Source organism: Naumovozyma dairenensis, chromosome 9 (assembly GCF_000227115.2).
Source record: "Naumovozyma dairenensis CBS 421 chromosome 9, complete genome".
Lineage (NCBI taxonomy): Eukaryota > Fungi > Ascomycota > Saccharomycetes > Saccharomycetales > Saccharomycetaceae > Naumovozyma > Naumovozyma dairenensis.
In genome coordinates, this window is record NC_016487.1 from 281,575 (window position 1) to 302,726 (window position 21,152).

Here is a 21,152-nt window from a genome sequence, read left to right on the forward strand (position 1 = left end):
TACAGCACTTTGAGCTGATTGATACAATTCGAGCCCTGCTTGATCAATTCTTTTGGAAGACCAAGTCAGAAAAGTACGTGTATGAATTTTGATAAACCGAGCTATTGAAGGGACCAAGTCGCATGTTGGGAAGCACCATATAATCTTGAAGATATCTCGCAATATCAGTAACATTGATGTGATGTCAAAGTAGTCCTTACTCCCGGGCAACTCAATATCTTATGTGAGTTTGTAGTTATTGCCGCTAATTATGTATAATTGTATAAAGTTAAAACCAATTGCAGCATTGTTGTTACTGCTTGATAAGTTGTGTACGTTTAACATTAGTAATAAGAGGAGACAAAAATGCAGGTCACCATAAGCTGGATATAATATGAAAAAACGTTTGAGTTGTGATTAATACTAAGACATAGACGATCATTAGTCGCTTGTGCTCAATTGTACCGCGTTCTAAACCGATAGCTATGTTGTCCAATGCATTTTTGGAATGAATAGTAACATATTAAGGATTATAAGTATTAAGATGATGGTTTAGTTAAATATATACACATATTTTATATATGTATATATACTACTGTACTTTTTCCTAGATAAATTATGCAAAAAAATAATTCACTTATTAGAGCCTCTTAATTGGCCTGTAGTTTATTACTATTTTATGTCTTCAATAGTTGGAGATAGTCATTAAAAGAAGGTTTGACTTGACATGGAGCAGGTAAAAATATGGTACGAGTCTTAACATGGACTAGTTTCAAAAAAGAAACAAATTTTTATATGAATATAAGTTCAATAAAAAAGGTAAAAACGACTAACATACTTCTATCCTACTCATTCATTCCTCTTTAATCGTTTCATTTTGACGAGCTTCCATTTCATGTTTCCTATGTATTTCATTTTGTTGCTCTTCAGACATAAAATAATGGAAATCAATAAATCGAAACCCTTGCATCAATTGAGCTCCTTCATTAATGAAATGACAACCAAATAATAAATAATTCTTAGGTGTCACAGCTACAGTATATTTCATAAAGACACCAGAATATACCACTAATGCTAAAGTCATTGGACCTGAAATTAATGTTTGATCTTTTTTCAAGTCATATAGAGCTGCAATTGGGATACCAAAATTTGAAACGGGACCCCAAAAATGTGTTGTAAATACGTATTTAAGTGTTTCCTTATTGATATATTCTGAATAAAGGAACGGGTAGCAGCTCGCTGAATTGGTTGCGACATTAGAGTGGAGACGGTTATGTTAGATAGAAGGGCAGTTTAATATACTTCTTTTTATTAAAGCAATCGTTAACTGAATAATTCTCAGTCGTTTTCCTTGAGCTTTCAAGTATTGATAACCTTCAATAGTGGTGACTAGTCTATATGTCACTCCACCATTGAACATTGAATCATCCATCATATCTTTAAATCTTCCTTTTTTTTAATTTATTAATGATATTACAAGCCCTAACAGTACAACACAAAAAGGGTTAATAGAGATTGACCTAATAGGTTACTTTCAATTTTATTAGGCTTACTCTATTTTTTTTAAGATGATAGCGCCGCCACACCGTCCGAATCTATTATTTGACGGTGTTCTCACTGAAGCTTGTGTCAGTTCATATGGGTCGTGACTTTAAATAGTAAATGGCAAGTTTTATTGCAAAATAAAGCATAGGGTCGTGAAATTTATATAAATTATTGTCTTGTTGTAACAATAAAAAAGAGATAGAAATTAAATAAGGGGATTTCTCAAGCTTGTGGAATGGGATTGGTTTGGCCCCTCATTAATTTTATGATAGGTATATACACGACTCACAATTGGGGGATTGGTTCCGAATTCCAACACCTTTCACCTTGCCAAATACTTTAACCATTGTTTAAAGGCTTCTTAGAGGTAAAAATATCTTTTACTTGAAGAACGTTTTTCTTCCGAGGAGCGGTCATCTATATTCTCAGTTCATTTCTTAGCGTTCTTGTTTGATTTACAGAAGAAATATATTTCTTTACGTGCGGTTGAAAATCCTAAATTATGATTAGGCGTTTGGGTATTCGTTGGAATTATTTTAAAGCTCTTCGAAGGAAAATCGAGAGATTATAAAGGATTCTGTTGTCTTCAGTTCTTGGTTTCAAAAAAGTTCGTTCTTTTTTCTGCAACGACTTTTTTTGCTATATACTTGTGAAAAGATAGTTATTGCTCCAAGTTTCTTATATGTTGCTTAGCTATTGCATTTCTCCATCTCTTTGTTTTTTTATATGAAATATTATACAGCTATGAAAAATAAAAATCGTCCAGATGTAATACTAGGGATGATAAGGAAAAACGTTGTGATGATAGTTATATTACAAATTAAATGTAGGCTGCTAAACTTTTTAGTCCATTATTGGGGTACTTTTTAATAAGAGAATGTATTTTAGAAGCAGAGAGATTATACTTGGAGTTCTTTTCAAATAAATTAAGAATACCTACTACGTCGCTTACATGATAATACAGTTCTTCTTTACTTTATCTCTCTTTCTAGTCTTCCCATTATTTGATTTTTTATTAGAGCCAAAAATCGAATGTCTTTTATTTTTACGGTCTTCTTCCTTATTATTGCCGTTATTATTATTATCATTATTATTGTTATTCCTTCTATTACGAGCAGCTAGGCTACTATAGGCACCTTGTATATCACCGGCTGCTTCCCTATCTTCTTCTTCTTGTAATCTTCTGGCCAACTCTTCATCAGTTTCCATCTGTTGCACACTGTCAAGATTTGTTTCAGTCTGTTGCATACCGTTAGGTCTATCTTGATTATCATCACTAAATGGATTAGAAACAATAGAATGCATTGGCCCGTTTCGTGGATGTTGGGCAGTCGCAGGCATTGCAGTATGTCCTTGATTATAGGTATTTGTCCTTTCTAGGCTTGCCAAGATGAAAGAACCTGTGTAATAATTATCTTGGGAACCATTTACAGATCTTAAAGATTTCCAAATTATATCTCTATCATTTTTATAAGTTGGATCAGTTTCTAGCATGTATAACTCACCATTATTTTTATAGATGGTAACAAATGTATCATTTCTAAATAACACAGCATAAGATTTTTCTACTAACAGTTCTCTTAAATGCCTTAACCCATATTCGGTCAATTGTGTAGCAGATCTTGCCAAGAATGCCTTAACATATTGAGCGTCTTCTAAAATCTCTTGACTATTCTCTACATTCAAATTATTCTTCTTAATGTCATAAGATTGAACCAACATTCTTTGAGCACTCTCATAGGTATATTTCGCTACATGATTATAAGCAGCAGGATCATTTTCACCATCAATAATCCAACCATGAACAATCCCGACATTAAACAACCTAAACAGGGCCATTTCAATCCCCTCTTCAAATGTACCATTAAACCCTGGGTTTACAGTCAACCCATCAGCCATCTGTGGTAAATATTGTAACAATTGGTTGATGTCAATAAGACTGGAAGAAGAAGTGTTAGTGTTTCTATTTTGATTAGCTGCGGACGATAACACATAAACAAGATCATTCAAAGTTACTTCATTGTTCCTTCCTACTAATTGGATCAAATCTCTTGCCATAGTTGAATGACTTGCTGACAATAATAAAACGTTACACAATGCGATTAAAGCATTCCCGCCTTCATTGTTGCCATTGTTGCCATTGTTGTCAGTGGCTGCAGAAGTGTTCTGGAGCAAAATCTTGTATGCACTCCCATTAATTTCCACGTTTTTAGTTTGGTAAACTTGATTCATAATTAAACTCTCGATCGTTTGTCTTTATATTGTCTCTAGGATAAGGTGGAGCTCATTCAATAATTAGTAAAGGAGGGAAAGAGGAATGTGAGTCTTTTCCATGTAACGTATTATATTTCAAATGTTGGTAAAAGGCGCCCTTATTTACTTTCCACCTTTTTTGGTTTGTTTGTTTTTCGTTCGGGAATTTATCCTAAGGTCAGGTCATTTGTCCATTGCCCTCATTCCCAAATTCATAAGGAACCTTAACCCTAGACCATTCAATGTGTTTATGGAGTTCTACTCTACGTACATAGTCTACTGCAAATGACCCTTTTAAATTGTGTTACAAAATAATAAAATAAAAATCTATATGAAAAAAATGGTTTGCATATCCCGCTACTTAAATTAACGACGCCGAATTATCATTCCTCGTATTGAACGAATTGAGATTAGCCATTGCATTGTCCGGCTTCCTATTTGGTTGAAGCGGAATTGAAAATCCAGGAGGGAACTTAGATGATGTTCCCATTGGCTGTAGAGGCGATATAGATGGTTGACTGGTAAACGCTAAACCAGAAAGTTCATTTTTGGTAGTGGAATTTTGTAAGTTTGTAGATGTGACCATAGGTTGTTGTTGTTGTTGTTGTTGTTGTTGTTGTTGCAGTGTCGCATAACTACTACGCGCAGGGGTTAGAATATGAGTATTGTTGCTTACAGGGCTGATAGGAGCCGGATTGAGGTTAAGTGGTGGATTCCAAGTAACTCGGTCCTTCCCTTGTAGATTTGTATTAACAGTACGTTGTTGTTGAGAATATGCTCTTTTCGGTATCTCGGTCGAGGAATATTCCATTTTAGGTGGTATCGATGATGCTGATAATGGTGGGGTTGCTGTTTTCTTAGTAGGATGTATTGCAGGAACTTTAATATTCTTAGCTGTTTGAGTTTCCATGTCTGTTCTAACAGGGGCAATTGGTGTATCTATAATTTTGTTAAATGCGTTACCTTGTTTTAAGTCTTTCAAATCAGTTGAGTTACCTAATTTCTTCAAATGACGTTGTTTGACATCTTCAGAAAGTTTTTCAATGACATTTGAATACTGAATATATTGTTCCACTTTTAACGTTGATGACATCGAATAACTCCATAATAATGGTAGTACTTGTTCCACTAATCCAACTTCGTCCTTGATTAATCCGGGCAAAACTTCAAATAATTGCAAAGACGCCATTAGGATTCTCGGATCTCGAGTTTTCATTGATTTGAACAATGGTAAAATTTCATCACAACAAATATAAGAGTCAACAGCTTTCTGTTCAATGAAAATCTTAAAACATGAAACTACATTTATCTTAATTGTTAAACTTGTTGTCTTGGTAAATAAAGTGGAAATCAATGGTAGTAAATAATTTTTCACAGTGGGGAAATCAAAACATTCAAGGATTAGTGATAGCTGTGCTAATAACTTCTCTTGACGTATAACTGTTGAATCGGAATCATTCTCCTTTAAAACGAAATTCAATATTGGTTTCAAAAAAATATCTAGAAATTCATTTAATTTCAACGAATCTTTCAAAATCTTCAAATTCTCAATCAAAGAAAGAGTTGATTTCTTCAACAAAATTGGAAAATTGATTTTATGTGTCAGGACAGGATATACCTTTTCATGGAAAGATAATTGAGATAAGGATGAACCTATCTTCAAGACCAATTCTACATTCCTTGAAATACATCTGAGATCTAGATTTTTCTCTGTACATAATTGATTTAACAAGTCCAATAATATTGGAAGGAATTTTTTCTGTAACAGTGTCGTTGGGAAATCTGGTAATAATTCTACAAGACCATCTAAAAACACTAGTCGTTCATCATTGCCTTTCGTTGGTAATTCGTCTAGGAAATTCAAAGTTTTTATAAGTGGGTCTTGGAAAAATTCAGATTCTAAGAAATCAGTAATATTATTATATCGGGAATAAATGTCTCTATTCATTAGACTGGGCATACAATGTCTTAATTTCACTGGTAATTTGATAAACACTTTATCCCATGACAAAGTACTAATTTTCCTCTCAAAATTGGAATATTCATCTTTATATTGACTTACTGAGTTCTCACTACGTAAAATGATATTCTCTCCACAATACAAAAAATTTATCAGTAAAGCTAGTGAGAAATAATCATTCTTGCACGTCAAAGTATGATCCAACATCAGTTCAGGGGCACTATAATCAAAGTTTAATTGCATGAAAGATGGAATTCGAGGATCATACATTGGTAACGAGTATTCATCTGTGTTTGATCCCTGTGGTAATTTCATTAAATGGCCTAATCCTGATAGTTTCCAATCTGAATTTTCATTGACGAAGATTGATTTTGGTTGAATATTTAAATGCACGGAATTGGTAGTGGAATGAATAAAATCCAGCCCATTGACTAATTGTAGGATCCCACGCTGTATAACAATTTGATCTTTATTATAATCTTTGAAGAAATTTTGCTCCTCATTGTCTTGGGATGTGTTGAAGATAATATCTAATGAACCTGTAACAAATTCAGTGACAAACAAAAACGATTTCGAATGTTCTTCTAATGGCTCAATTAATGTTAAAATATTTGGATGCTTCAGTTTAGCTAGATTGTTAACTTGTTTACGTAAGACTTCATAACCTTCCTGGATGAGATTTTTATCCTGTGAAGAGGATTTCGATTTGATTATTCCATACTTTAGAAGATAGTTCTCAAAGAATTTTTTATCAAAGGAAAATATCGAGACTTTTGAAGGGCTTGAGCTTGAAGTGGATTTTGGCCTGCCGGTGTAGACACTCCATGGATCAGCGGTGAAAGTAGGTGATGACGAAAATGTATATTTAGAGCTGATACCCGATTTAGATGACCAAAACATCATTTTTGGGCTAATAAATGGAAGTGCCCAATGTTCTTTTGATCTGTTTACTTGAAGTTTCTGTTAGCAACTCTTTCATTTGTTTTTATGTGTTACGTAACCAGATCTGATAACAAATTTTGATGAGGAAATGCAAGAAAGTAGACTCCGGACGCGTCACAACGTCACGTAATTATCAACGTATAGAGTTCATGAAGATTATATTTATAAATCGTTAAATATATTAATATTTGATATTCTATGTTTACGGTAATGAGCAATTACTATCACTGTCATTGGAATCTGGGTGGCTCGGACTAGATTCCAAGCCTGTCCTCAAAAATTTAATAGCTATTCGCTGCGGTAGGGTTTCTTCCAATACTTCAATTTGATAAGTGTGTCCAGGAGGGCACAACTTGTCCTCATTTCTTGGAGGATAGTTTATTAAAGAACAGCCACTATTTCTTTGAAAAGGATAAATATGTTCAGGCATTGGTGGAGTATATTCACGAAATTTCTCCCTTACTTGTTTTTTGGTAATTTCGGAGATAATGAAAAGTTGGGAGTTAGAACAGGTAACTAAAAACAATGGAATACGGTTCCTCCATAACGGATAACTACTTTCCGGTTCCAACTGGATGTTTTCAAAATGAGGTCGAACAGGGATTACATTTGTTATTGTTCCTGGAAGTTGGACTTTGTAAAATGGAGAGAGGACAGATCGACTTTCATCTTTACTTCCAAGTTCATAATATATATAAAGGTAATTCTGTAGATCTGCCATCGCTCGGTATAGTCTTCCTGGAATAGTTAGCGGTTTTATTGATAGCTCTCTAAAGGCATCTAATCCGTCTTGCAGGTATGATTCCTTAAAAGATGGAGACTTTTTATTTTCTAACTCTCTATAAACTCTTTTAGTCGCTACGTGTGTTACCAAGTTATAGGTATTGCAATAATTTTCTAATTCTAAGGTATCAGCATGGAATGATTTGGCTTGTAAGCTTTGCTTCTCGTACCGTTTTGTTCCGTCAAATGGGTCCACGGTGACAAGCGTTTCATTGTTGACAAAGGATCCAGTAAAAAATGTAGGATAGTTTTCAAGCATGTTAGTTTGTCCAGTTTTCTTTAACTTGACTACATTCCCAGGTAACAATTCAATACAATAATGTTCAAACTGAGAGCCGTAGAAATACACGTCAAGTCTACTAACAAGAATATGCGTGACTGGAAATAGTAACTTTTGCACTTGGACACATTCCAATGTATGTCCCGATAATCGATAAATAAAGAATTTGGGTTCAGAGTTATGGCGGTAATAAAGTATGAAATATTTTTCTAATTCAAAACGCAAGTTTGATAACCCGTCCTCTTGGGGCAATAATGGTTCTATAAGACAATTTGAGTACATCGATTCTACTACTAGGCGTTGTATCACCTCCATTGTTTTATAATTCAGTATAGAGAGGAGTGTTTCAGAAGTATTTTCTTGAAAAGAAAGTAAAACTGCCCATTGTGGGGAGTTAGGTAGTACAAGCAATCGCAAAGGAATTTCAGAAGTCAAAGGCAACGTCAAAGAACTTACGGCTGAGTATAGCTCATTCAGCGTTGATTTCTTACTTACAAAGTCATAAAAATGAACAGTATTTTTAGTATCTAGAATAAGGAAAGACTTTGGTCTTCTTCGCTTTGGCTTCTCTGAGTCGATCCAAACTATAGTCCTTGCCTTGAATTTGAATTCTATAGTGAAATAAATTAAATCGGCTAAATTTATCATTAATATTACATCCTCGTTGTATAGAACCAACAGTGCAAATTCGGGATCATCGCATGAGGTATATTTTAAAGGTTTTCTCGTATCAAGTTGGATTTCTAGAAGTTTCTCTAAAGTTAACGAAAACAATAGTATCTTTCCGTCGTAGCTTGATAAAACGATATATGTATGGCGTTGACGTTCCTTCCAAAGGATTTCATTATAGGTTATTGTTGTCATTTCAGCTGCAAAAAAATCAGGTGGCAGATTTATTTGAATAGGTTTACTGTTATCAATGAATCGCGATAGATGATTCCTTTGGCAGAAAAAGTTCATTGAGTTATACGATGTCAATAATGTTGCTTCATCTAAATGATTTAGATATTTACTATAGTTAGTACTATGGACAAGGCTAAATGTTCGATCTCTTCCCATTCTGATTGAAACAAAATCTCCATGGTTTGTCAAAAATTTTAGTAAAGCATCCGTGTTTCCTTTGTAATAACTTTTTCCATAATCTTTCTCGTCCAGTGTTCTCATATCTCGACTTTCCCACAACAAACGCTCTTTAGCTACTATTGAATAATCATTTGGGTTTTTATCCTGTGTTGCGACGAAATGCATGAGTGCCCCATAATATAATTCTTCGATCTCAATGTTGGGAAGCCGACGAGAACTGTTGCCGTATTGTTTTAGTTTGAAATTATGGGGAAGTTCACCAATAGAAGAGCCAGTGTCATAATATAGCATGTTATCGTCCACCCATATGTCAAACACAGGTGCATGAGGTATATTGAAAATAGTGGAAGCTGAGTTAGACACCACTTTATGACAGTGTCTCTTTTCTAGTATACCGTAACCTTCTTTTGTTATACCAGCCAAAAGAAGGCTATCTAAGTCGGATCCTCCATTTGGGATAGGTTGAGCATCTACATAATTAATATATTCAGGAGTTTTTTCTGATGTTAAGCCAATATTTATAATTTTATTTCCCTTACTTGTATCTAGTAGGTGTATTTTCCCATCTTTATAAAAGAAAAATTGTAATCCGTCATTAAATGTCCATATGAGTTCAAATTTTAAACCCAGCTGTTCCACACCTAAGTCTAGTGGTTTCCAGGGCATGACTTGTAAAACCCCTTTCTGATTGACAGTGATTCTAAATGAAAAGACTCTTCCGTCTTTGGTATAGATGTATATGGTTGACTTCTTGTCTTTCTGTATTATGTCAAATCGTTCGCTTACTTCGACACTTTCAGGAAGTATGTCATTCGTGAAACATTTTGATTCATATTTGGGCGAAAGTATCCATGTCTTCCTATAATGAGGATCGAAAGCGATCAGTATATAATCAAAAAGTTTCTTGACTTTCAAATCACCAACAGATTCAGCATTCTCCACCATGAGCTTTTTCGTTACTAATACAAATTGGGATTGTTCGGCACACCATCGAGTGTACTGTACTCCTAGATAATTGCTGGTAGTGTCTCGGAATATACAAGCTAGTATACCTCCTCTGCCTAATATTTCAAAATGTATTAACTCTTCAGTAAAGCCCAGAGAAAACACAATTGGATAAAAATGCGTTTCTCGACTTATCGCTTCAAGTGTATCTTTCAACTCCCCAGTAGCTGCTACACATCGTATACTTCTTTTATCATAGGAATAATAAATTCTTCGCAAGTACGATGTCATCAGAAAAGGTATTTCAGGATTTAGTATATCATTGAAAACAAACTTTTTTTCTACCCCGAAATAAAAAGGCCCTTTCTGGCCGTTTTTCTTTGAGTCATACTTCTTGTGAACGATTGACAATGTACCCTCTGAAGAAAGAATACAGTACATTTCGTCGCCCCTGTCAGATTTCCCAATATAACGGGCTTCAGAGGTATTCCATAGGTAAATATCGCTTGTGGGCATGAATTTGGTAGGATCTTCGTTATTAAATTCATATGTGTTCTCATTCAAAATAAGCATTGGTGAACAGCCACGAGGTTGGTTCTCTACAAGGATTGGTTGTTTCTGTCCGTCATAAATATTATCGATACTCAAGTACACCGGAGAGGTTGTGGAATCTGCAACTCTTTCCGATCGGAAGGAAGCTTCGAGTGTGTTTGACATTATTGCATCCCGTTGTATCCTTGGATTATTTCTGCTATAATATGATATGCCCTTTCAATAGCTTTATCGCCAGGCTGATATCTCATGTACTAAAAGCACCATGCTTATTTTTCATTATAATCTTTTATGGTTTACAGAGCCATTCGAATCGTCAAAGCGAGGTTTAAGGCGCTATCATCATTGAGACGGTACTAAATACTACACAACTGCCCACTTCAAGTAAACAAGTGTTGTAATTTTAAAGGTTTAAAGATATACAGACTGGCTATGTATCTCAGCTTTTCAAAAGACATAGAAACTGTAGAGTGGAAGTTAATTTTTAACTTCATTCCCTCTAATGAATTTGTAATCACATATGGCTGTGAGAACTAGTATGCGGCGCCCTCAATGGAGTTCTTAACATACGCCATCGTTGAGGACTTGCTACTACTACAGTGAATACAGGGCCATAAGAAGGCTCTTAGGGATTCTAGTAATGTACAAATAAACGATAGGTGCACTCGATAAAGTACACTATGGTAAGAGAGACGACAGTTTATCTTGGCTCCTTGGACAGAAATACTAACTTGTTGAGTCAAAAAAGATGTGTTATTCCTACATAATGGGAACTCATCCAATCTTCTTCTTATACTCACCTGGTGTTATGAATTTCTTCTGACTCCATATCCCTTTCCTTTTACTCCTAGATATATACTCATATAGTCTATATTTTTTTCTTTCCCATCAAATTCGGCATTATTTTTACCTTCATAAACTATAGCCATTCCTTGCTTCAACATTTCTAAACTAACATCTTTCCATCCACTCAGCCAACTCCAATAGACTACTCTTGCGACGCACCGATTATATTGGTCAATCGAGAGAGGTTTGATCCATATTCTTCTCCCTAAAATCAAGTGCCTTAACGTTATCAGAGCCTCATCCCCAAAAGGCTGTGCAGGATTACCAAAATGAGCCCTCTCGGGAGCGTCAATACCACATAAACGAATGGAAAGAGTCAGTAAGTTCCGCTTACCTTTATATGGTACATGTAAATTCAAATAATGATCTGAAATTTTCTTCTGTGTTAATTTCGGTCTAAACAAGAATGAATAAGTCCAAGAAAGAAACTCTTTCGTTTTAGTATTTTTACTCTTGTTACCGTGGTTCATGTTATTTTTCGAAGATGTAACCTGAGGGATATCATTACTTTCTAAAATTGGTATTTCTCTTAGCCATCCCCATCCTCCTATTGTCCCTCCTGGCATATGGAAAAAATGGAAATTATCACCATCCCCTACTGCTGTCACCTTACCATATATCCAATTTTTTCGGAGTAAGCTTTTTGGAATATCTAACGTACTCTTATATTGTCTTAAATATCTGTTATAGGAAACCAGACTCACGAGAATTGTTCCCGTTAAACATGTTGATAAGAGGACAACATGAGTGACTGATGATGGGCTTATTTGACGATTTGGGTGGCTTGTACCTTCTGCCATTAATTAAGCTTTTGAACTAAATGCTTACATATATCATAGCTTCAATAGCCTTCATGCAATTGGTTTTCTTATCATCCTTGATCTGTCCGTCTAAGATGGATTCTGTCTAGTCTACACTTCCTAGTTGGCTGGTTTTGATTTACGCGCCGCCAATAAATTATCCAAGATAAAAGATTTCTATATCATGATCATATTGGAAGAAAATTCTATTTTACTATGTTGATATTACGACAAAATGCAGATTCAGCTTTCATTCAGATATATGTCTATCTATGTATATATATTGAACGTTTTTATCTACTTTAACTCGCGATATACCTTTGAGGTGGACATAAAAAGTTCGTTTTTTTTAGCTTTTCTTTTCAGACGATGAGGATAGCTCCCAAAGTCGCAGTGTTATCGTAGCTAGGAGACATGGAATTTGCTCACGTTCACCGATCCATAGGCGTAGTAGATCATCCCAATCTCCAATAATGTCAGGATCGTCCAAATTAGATCTCAACGTATTTGCCACTAGATCTACCATCAAATAATGGGTAGGTTTGAAACATGAATATATTTTTACTTTGTTATCTTGCAGAAATTCGATTTTGAATCCTAATAAGGAATTTACAACATCAATGAATTCTAAAGATTTCTTGTTGAAAACTTCCTTTAACCTTAACAACTTTTTGTTACATTTGAAAATTTCTTCCTCACGTTGGTTTATTTCGAAGTTCAGATTATTGTAAACAGAAATCGGGACTTGTTCTAAATTCTCCGTGTCAGCACCATCAGGCATTAGTTTCTTCAGCAGACTTCTGTTTTCAGCTCTCAATAATTCAAGTTCTTTCTTTTTGATGAATTGATCCTTCAAAAGTGGACTATCACGTAGTTGTAAAATTCTAATTTTCTTCTCTTTCAAGGCAGTTAGTTTTCTTATTTTATTTTCTAATACTGTAATTGTGTTGTCTTTGCTTTCAATACTTCTTGATAAGGAGCCAATTTCAATTTGAAGTTCATTTATTCTTTGAGAGTAATATGTCATTCCATTCGTATCATTTGTTTTCCTCTTTTTACTATTTTGTAATTGTTGTTTCTGTTCTTTTGTTTGCTCTTCATGTATCTTCCTTAATTCATTGGTTAAATCTTCTGTCTTATTTTTGTAATCATCAACGAGCACTTCGAATTGTTTAATATTATCAGTATTTACCGCTGCATCAATATTGTTGTCTTTATTGAACGTATCTAAATCATCAAGCTCTTTTCTTAACAATTTACATTCTTCAAATGATAAAATTCTTTGTTGTTCTAATTCATAATTCAATTTTTTAAGATTAATTAAATTATTTTCGTAATTTCTATTCAAATCCAAAAGCTGATTTCTTTCTAGTGCTAATTCTTCATTCAGTTTCTGCAAGTCTTTATAACTCGTATCCAACGCTCTCTTCTCATCAGATAGTCTTGTGCAAGCCATCTTTTGAAATTTCCAGTCACGAATAATATCTTTAGGTTCTTTGATTTTAAGACTTTCATTTATTTCGCCATCATCGTCGAAAAATTCCCAAGATGCTAGTTTTGACTGTAGTTGAACAAAATCCAATTCCATTGTTTTAAATGAAGCTAGAGAATCTTTCAAAGTTGTAATTTCACCTTGTAACTTTTTATTTTCTAATTTATAAAAATCGTTAGAATTTTGAAAGTTTCTTAGTTGTTTCAACTCATTTGCCTGTTTTATATTAGCCTCTTCTAATTGTTTGCAAAATTTCACTTGATCTTGAAACATGTTATTAATCGTAGTAAAATCTTCTGTACTATCAAGTTGTTGAGGTTTCATCATATTTTTCGTCTTTAAGTCAGAAATTTCGTCATCTTTTTCGCTATTTAATTTATTCAACTCTTTAATTTCTTGAGATTGACGAGCCAATTCTTCTTCATAACGTTGTAACATTGTTTTATTATTAGCGTTCTCCATATTTACATTTTCCAACTCATGAGATATCTTAGATATTTCGTTTTCGAAATCTATTTTCAATTTTTCCACTTCATTATGCTTCAAATTCACTTCAGATTCCAATTCATCGATTCGATTTTGTTGTTCTTTTTTGACCGTATCCAAACTTTTCCTCAAGTTAGTCACTTCATCATGTAAAGAATCGTTAGTTTCATGAAGAAACTTCACATCATTCAAAGATTTCTCTAATTCATCAATTGTATTTCGATACTCTTTGTCAACAGAATTCAATTGTCTTTGCATTTGTAACTTCTCGATCTCATATTCATTCTGAAGACTATTCAATTGGTATTGTAGAGCTAAAATTTTATGATCTTTCTCATTATTCTCCTTCAATCCTAAGGGAATTCTAGGTATCTTCGAGGGTTCTTGCTCTATATGCACTTTATTCCTAACAGGAGAGACGGGTGTCTCTAGAAATGGAGAAGAGCCACCGCTATTATTGTTGCTATTGCTCATAATCTGGGATATCCAGGGAGAACTGATATAGTATATTTGCTCTTTACTTAACTCTCCCGAGTTTCTTCTCCCGTTGAATGCATTCTCTCTTCTTTTACATGAACTTCCCTTCAACCTTCTAAACGTTACATGTCAAACATTCGACTTCGGGAAGAGATATGTTGTTGTATGAAATTTTTATGAGGACTTGAAGTATTCTTGAATAACAAGATAAGAAATGAACGTGTAAAGAAAAAAGGAAAATACCAAAAACCAAGAAGAATAATCTATCTACAATCTCTATAATAATGTCCAAAGTGTATGTTTACTGGTGCAGAGTCGAAAATTTTTGAAAGCCACACCAACTTTTTTACTAACAAGGTACGTTATTGCTGGTTTGTCTTTTTCCATTTTTGGATTATCCACCTCGAAGGACGGAAGGTAATTCACTCAAGGGTTAAGATGAATTGATCCAGTGTATGTTATGTTATGTTATTTTCAATACAGTCCAAGAAGTTTTAGATTACTTGAAGAATTAGAAAAAGGTGAAAAGGGAAAAGGACCTGAATCATGCAGTTATGGCCTGGCAGATGGGGACGATATTACAATGACGAATTGGAATGGGACAATATTAGGTCCGCCTCACAGTAACCATGAGAATAGAATCTATTCTGTTGCTATTACATGTGGTCCAAATTATCCTGATGTCCCACCGACGATAAAATTCATTTCAAAGATTAATTTGCCTTGTGTTGATGATGTAACGGGTGAAGTTAAAGCAAGTTCGTTCCATACTTTACGTGATTGGAAAAGATCTTTCACTATGGAGAATTTGCTATTAGATTTAAGAAAAGAGATGGCTACGCCAACGAACAAGAAATTGAAGCAACCAGCGGAAGGTACTACTTTTTAAGACGGTACTGTGAAGATAATACCTGCATACTGTTTAATTATATTTAATAAAACATAGTTATTTTTTTCTCTTTAATATAATTGCTAGTCACCTAACTGAACAGGTTCGATTTTTATTTGTTATACTGATTTCTAAAAGACAATAAAATAGATAGACGACCAAGCAAGGGCTGAATTTGCAGCTTTAATTGAACTCATATATGATGAATCTTGTTGATTTAATGAATACAGGGATATCTTGAAATCTGTTTAATCCAAACTGTCCGTTATACCTTTGGTTCTTTACAGGAGGACTAATGAAGTTTTAGGTGACCTTTTTTTTTCTTAACTGATTAGGAATATTCTATCTAAGGGAAATGCCATTGCATTTTACCGATTGCTTCAGATTGGTGTAAAACAGACTTCCCATCATCGATGTTTGACAATGGGAAGGGAAAGATGTTGTGAAACAGTTCATATAAATCTCATAATGGAGCGTTAAGTGATATACTTTTTAACATAACAGAGGAATCTCCGTTGACTACTGTTATAGGAAAAAGTCTCCACTGGGCACTTATTTTTCCCCTTTTGAGGTAAAAGTAGTAGTAGAAGCCTCATAATTGCACTTACTTTTCCCTTTGAGGTAATAGTATCTTACTATAGATCAAGGAAATTTCTTTCTTCACTTCTTAGCTCTGCAGGTTCATTGCAGTAACTACCGTATTATTCAAAAAAAATTGTGTCGCACTTTCCTATTTGGGTCATCAATAAGATGTCGCACTACCTCGATTTCTAAGAAATTACTTCCATAAACTAAAACATTTTATTCCCAGTCTATCATAGTTCTTATATGCATAGTATTCAATCCAATGCTAAGAAAGGTTGTGATCAGAAACTTTGATACAAACTTCATAATGAAACAAGCTTTGGAGTTACTCGAATAAGAAAATCATGGTACAACAAAAGTTGCTCTTAGTACGTGGTTTATTTTTTTATACTTCATTGATTACTTGGATCGTAAAAATGAAGAACATATAAAAGAATGAGTGCTATCGTCAAAATATTAGTTACAATCCAATGTTCTTTTAATTCCTTCCTTTTAAAAGGGAAAAAATATCATCAGTCAATTAAGAACAAGACATCAATCACTCATTAAGATAATAAAAACCAAACAATGAAGTTCTCCACTCTTTTATCTACTGCTGCTGCTTTAGCTTCCACTTCATTGGCTGCTCCAATTAATACCACTGAAACCATTGACAACTCCTCTGCTGCAACTTCTGCAGATATTCCAGCTGAAGCTATCCTTGGTTATTTAGATCTAGATGGTGACAATGATATCGCTTTATTACCATTCGCTAATGCTACATCAAATGGTTTATTATTCGTTAATACTACTATTGTCGAACAAGCTACTAAAGAACAACAAAATGGTGACGGTTCTGTTGATTTAACAAAGAGAGAAGCTGACGCCGAAGCCAACTGGCATTGGTTGAGATTAGACCCAGGTCAACCATTATACAAGAGAGAAGCTGACGCTGAAGCTGAAGCCAACTGGCATTGGTTGAGATTAGACCCGGGTCAACCATTGTATAAGAGAGAAGCTGACGCTGATGCTGAGGCTAACTGGCATTGGTTGAGACTAGACCCAGGTCAACCATTATACAAGAGAGAAGCTGCTGCTGATGCAGAAGCTAACTGGCATTGGTTGAGATTAGACCCAGGTCAACCATTGTATTAAGTTTTTCCTAAGCTAAACTTTGGAGTCCTTTTTTTCCAAACCCTATCTTTACCTTCGAATTGCTTATAATGCTAGGTAGTCCCTTTTTTTCTTTTTCTCCCACGCAGGTCGTTGATGTTCTTATAAACTGACCATATGTTTATTTTTGTCTAATTTTCTTCTCATACAATTATACATTTATATTTCCTTTTTTATCCATACTTTTGTATGATTCCGAATAAATAAAAAACTTTTCATTTCTTTTAGTGTTTGCGATTTGTGATGAATATTATCTATCACATATAAAATTGTATATTCTAAGTGTCTGTATCTGTTTCACCCTCTGTTGAGCTCTCATCTGTACCAGATTCCTTAGCATCTGTTGGTTCTTTAATGTCCCCATCTTCCGTACTTGAACTTGATTTATCTTCAGAAGAACCCTTCTTTGCTTTTCGTCTTTCAGTTGCCTCTAATGGAGGAGAGGTCTTCTGATCCGTAGAGTCTTCTAACTTGATCATTATATCATCGTCTTTACCATTGTCATTTGTGGCCTGTTTTTCTTCAGGGTCTAAAAACTCATCAGATGGCATTGATTCCTGTGTGTGAACATTTGATATTGAATCTTGTGTAGAGACGTCTTCCAATTTGATATCATCATTGTCTTCGCTTTTCAGATTATCCGTTTTGGGGGTACTGCTTCTACTTTTGTCATTCCTACTTGAGATACCGTAAAATTGGAAATCGACGAAGTCATCTTTATCATCTTTACCATTTGGTAAAATATTATTATTTATCTTTTGACGTTTTCTAAGGGTATCATCATTATCACTGTTTGTTGCCCTTTTTTGCTTAACAGTTTTGAGGGGTGATGATTTCTTTTTCCCTTTCCTACCAGGTGCATTCAATTTTGAAACAACGTTTGTTACATTTTTATTAATAATTTCAGAGTCAGAGATATCAATCTCATCAATGATCCCATTATCTTTTAATTTTTGTTCCAAAAAACGGATTTTTTTCTTCTTAGAATTAAGTAATCCAACAACAATTGATCGTGTTTTATTATCTCTTTCTTGTAAAATTTTATCTAATGCAACACGTTCCTCTTCAAAATTTCGAAGTCTTTCATTCAGTGTCTTCAACTTAGAATTTAAAAGACGTTTATCGTCATTAATTTTACAATAGTCATTAAATAACAATTGAGTCATTTGAAATAAATCCACTTCACCAGTGTGGACCACATTTAATTTAATTTCTGCAATTTTTTTCAATATATTACCGGATTGTAATTCCATACAAAGTGTTGCCCCATTGTTATTATTATCATCACCATCATCCTCATCATCATCTGAATTTCCAGACATCCTACCTACCCATCTTGTATATTCAATTTTCTCATTCAATGAGTCAATAAATATTTGATGGCCAGTCAACAGCCGTATTAATTCATACCAAACATACAATCTTAATGATGAATCATTACCCTCATCAGTCAAATGCAATGAATCAATATTCAATTGAACTTTATCGTAAATCATACTACCTTCACTAAGGACAATCTTATCAATTTGTGATTTCTCAAGTAATTCCACCGTATCTGGTAAGAGATCTGACCTTATATCTACATTATGATTCTTCTTCTTCTTCTCCTTCGGTTCTGAGATCGTTGTCGTACATAATCCTGTCACAAAATCAGTTGGCATATCATTAAGTTCACCCATCAAGATGCAACTTATGAATTCCTCATGCCTCTCCTTCTTACCAACCATTCTTTTCTTTTATTGTTCTGACAAGGTGTAGCAAATCTTTTCTCGGGGTTCTAATATCATGTCCATCATGAAGCAGACTAGTTCAAGTGTTCCCAAATATACAGCATAACGACGTTAATTATTTTTCAATACTATCTGTAAAAGATCATGTCAACCCTTTTTTTACGCGTTCCGTCTATATTGAAGATTTATATATTTATATATGACATCTAGCTAGTCTGAACGACATGCTAAGGTACAAGGAATATAAAGGCGGATGATTAAATATAATAATGTGTCTCGTATTTGTATTGATGGCTCAATCGTTTATTACTGAAAGGCATTGAGACCATTATTATTGCATTAGACTCAAAAACCTGGGTTGCGATATGGACTTTTTAAATAATAATGACATATATAGACGACACTCTCTTCGCATTGAAGCTTTCCCTAGTTATTCGCCGGAGAAAGGCTATTACATTCTCATGTCTCATAAATAAATTGAATAATAGTGTAAATACTTGGCTCCCAAACAAGAAAAAAGAAAAATAATTAAGTACATATTTTAGTTTAAAAACGACACTATAAGAAATGATTGAATTTGGATCAATAGTGTATATAGAGAAAATCTGAATAATTGCCAAATTTGTGAAATTCTATTACTATATAATATATGAATCTCTCTTACCACTAACAACAGCCCATATACAGGAGTTACTTATGTATATACTTATGATAAGTATACATGTATTACCACTGGAATGTTATAGTATCACTTTATAAAGTCCCTATTTCCATTTCGTTTCCTCTTTGTTTCCATTTTCCTTGCTGTTTCCAAGTTCCCATTTCCAGTTGCAAATTTGAAATTTACATAAAAAAATAACGCATGCATCTGAGCTTCCCAATTCAACAAGTCATCTGACCGGGAACTATATCCCGGAGGCATAGTTGTCTTTGTCTCTGAAAAAAAAAACTGTGTGATTACTAATTATTACATACATACAATACATAGGGTAGAGATGGGCTTTCTCTTATAAAAAGATAGTCATCTCATTTCATCCCATGATTAAGGAAACCACATAATACTGCAAGAAACTATATATAACAAAACCGTTATATCAACTCAAAAACTACTACATACACGACCTCGTACAATGACGACAGAAGTATTACCAAACATAACATCATCACAAGATCAAGTCCTTCCTCCAGAATACACCTTAAATGAACCAGAACCAGAACATTGTCCTGGTCCAGAATCAGAAATGGCAGGTAAGGCAGATGCATGTCAAGGTTGTTCCAATAAAGATATATGTGAATCCCTTCCAAAGGGCCCTGACCCCGACATCCCATTAATTACTGAGAATTTAGCTGGTATTCAACATAAAATATTGGTACTATCAGGGAAAGGTGGTGTTGGTAAATCTACTTTCACCACGATGTTAAGTTGGGCACTTTCAGCTGATGAAGATTTACAGGTTGGTGCAATGGATTTGGATATTTGTGGACCTTCTTTGCCTCATATGTTGGGTTGTACAGAGGAAGTCGTTCATGAGTCGAATTCCGGTTGGACGCCTGTTTATGTGGCTGATAATTTGGCCGCAATGTCTATTCAATTTATGTTGCCTGAAGATGATTCCGCGGTCATTTGGAGAGGTTCTAAAAAGAATCTTTTGATTAAAAAATTTTTGAAAGATGTGGATTGGGATTATTTGGATTATTTGGTCGTAGATACTCCACCAGGAACATCAGATGAACATATTTCAATTAATAAGTATATGCAAGAATCAGGAATTGATGGAGCTCTTGTGGTAACTACTCCACAAGAAGTTGCGTTGTTGGACGTTAGAAAGGAAATTGATTTTTGTCAGAAGGCAGGTATTAAAATTTTAGGTCTTGTTGAAAATATGAGTGGATTTGTTTGCCCAAATTGTAAGGGGGAATCGCAAATATTTAAGGCAACAACAGGTGGTGGTGAAGCTCTTTGTAAGGAATTAGGTATAAACTTCCTTGGTTCCGTACCACTAGATCCAAGAATAGGGAAATGTTCTGATTTCGGTGAAAGTTTCCTTGATGCCTATCCAGAAAGTCCTGCCTCATTGGCGGTTCTAAATGTCGTTGAAGCATTGAGAGACGCTGTAGGTGATATTTAAACAAATGAAAAAGCAAAAGCCCATAATAGACTTCTTAGATTCATTTCGTTTCATTTCCATTAATTTATTCGGTGAAATCAACCATCTGTATAAACATATTACTGATTTATCATAAATTTTTTATTTACTCTTTAAAAAAAAAGTCATATATATTCTAGGAATGTTGTCAGCAAAAAAAACAAAACGCACTACCTTTACGTAATTTAATTTTCTTATTTAAAATATTTATATGTATATATATGAA

At 34.2% G+C, this 21,152-nt stretch overlaps 10 protein-coding genes across 10 annotated transcripts; 3 read left to right on the forward strand and 7 right to left on the reverse strand.

Annotated features, from left to right (window-relative positions):
* Positions 1-832: 832 nt before the first annotated feature.
* Positions 833-1,063, reverse strand: MPC1 (pyruvate transporter MPC1; the record flags this gene model as incomplete). Its single annotated transcript, XM_003671881.1, has 1 exon — positions 833-1,063. The coding sequence occupies one exon, from the start codon at positions 1,061-1,063 to the stop codon at positions 833-835; it is 231 nt and encodes a 76-aa protein (XP_003671929.1).
* Positions 1,064-2,472: 1,409 nt separating this feature from the next.
* On the reverse strand, positions 2,473-3,756 carry MIY3 (Miy3p; the record flags this gene model as incomplete). Its single annotated transcript, XM_003671882.1, has 1 exon — positions 2,473-3,756. The coding sequence occupies one exon, from the start codon at positions 3,754-3,756 to the stop codon at positions 2,473-2,475; it is 1,284 nt and encodes a 427-aa protein (XP_003671930.1).
* Positions 3,757-4,138: 382 nt separating this feature from the next.
* Positions 4,139-6,640, reverse strand: SCY1 (Scy1p; the record flags this gene model as incomplete). Its single annotated transcript, XM_003671883.1, has 1 exon — positions 4,139-6,640. The coding sequence occupies one exon, from the start codon at positions 6,638-6,640 to the stop codon at positions 4,139-4,141; it is 2,502 nt and encodes an 833-aa protein (XP_003671931.1).
* A 241-nt stretch (positions 6,641-6,881) lies between these two features.
* Positions 6,882-10,487, reverse strand: NDAI0I01200 (uncharacterized protein; the record flags this gene model as incomplete). Its single annotated transcript, XM_003671884.1, has 1 exon — positions 6,882-10,487. The coding sequence occupies one exon, from the start codon at positions 10,485-10,487 to the stop codon at positions 6,882-6,884; it is 3,606 nt and encodes a 1,201-aa protein (XP_003671932.1).
* A 641-nt stretch (positions 10,488-11,128) lies between these two features.
* Positions 11,129-11,968, reverse strand: LCL3 (Lcl3p; the record flags this gene model as incomplete). The annotated part of the gene is made up of 1 exon (XM_003671885.1): positions 11,129-11,968. The coding sequence occupies one exon, from the start codon at positions 11,966-11,968 to the stop codon at positions 11,129-11,131; it is 840 nt and encodes a 279-aa protein (XP_003671933.1).
* A 349-nt stretch (positions 11,969-12,317) lies between these two features.
* On the reverse strand, positions 12,318-14,420 carry MAD1 (coiled-coil domain-containing protein MAD1; the record flags this gene model as incomplete). Its single annotated transcript, XM_003671886.1, has 1 exon — positions 12,318-14,420. The coding sequence occupies one exon, from the start codon at positions 14,418-14,420 to the stop codon at positions 12,318-12,320; it is 2,103 nt and encodes a 700-aa protein (XP_003671934.1).
* A 129-nt stretch (positions 14,421-14,549) lies between these two features.
* Positions 14,550-15,312, forward strand: MMS2 (E2 ubiquitin-conjugating protein MMS2; the record flags this gene model as incomplete). Its single annotated transcript, XM_003671887.1, has 2 exons — positions 14,550-14,586; positions 14,876-15,312. 2 exons carry the CDS (start codon positions 14,550-14,552, stop codon positions 15,310-15,312), a joined length of 474 nt encoding a protein of 157 aa, XP_003671935.1.
* Positions 15,313-16,464: 1,152 nt separating this feature from the next.
* On the forward strand, positions 16,465-17,031 carry MF(ALPHA)2 (Mf(Alpha)2p; the record flags this gene model as incomplete). Its single annotated transcript, XM_003671888.1, has 1 exon — positions 16,465-17,031. The coding sequence occupies one exon, from the start codon at positions 16,465-16,467 to the stop codon at positions 17,029-17,031; it is 567 nt and encodes a 188-aa protein (XP_003671936.1).
* Positions 17,032-17,327: 296 nt separating this feature from the next.
* On the reverse strand, positions 17,328-18,776 carry LIF1 (Lif1p; the record flags this gene model as incomplete). The annotated part of the gene is made up of 1 exon (XM_003671889.1): positions 17,328-18,776. One exon carries the CDS (start codon positions 18,774-18,776, stop codon positions 17,328-17,330), a length of 1,449 nt encoding a protein of 482 aa, XP_003671937.1.
* A 1,133-nt stretch (positions 18,777-19,909) lies between these two features.
* NBP35 (Fe-S cluster-binding ATPase) lies at positions 19,910-20,908 on the forward strand (the record flags this gene model as incomplete). Its single annotated transcript, XM_003671890.1, has 1 exon — positions 19,910-20,908. One exon carries the CDS (start codon positions 19,910-19,912, stop codon positions 20,906-20,908), a length of 999 nt encoding a protein of 332 aa, XP_003671938.1.
* Positions 20,909-21,152: the final 244 nt, after the last annotated feature.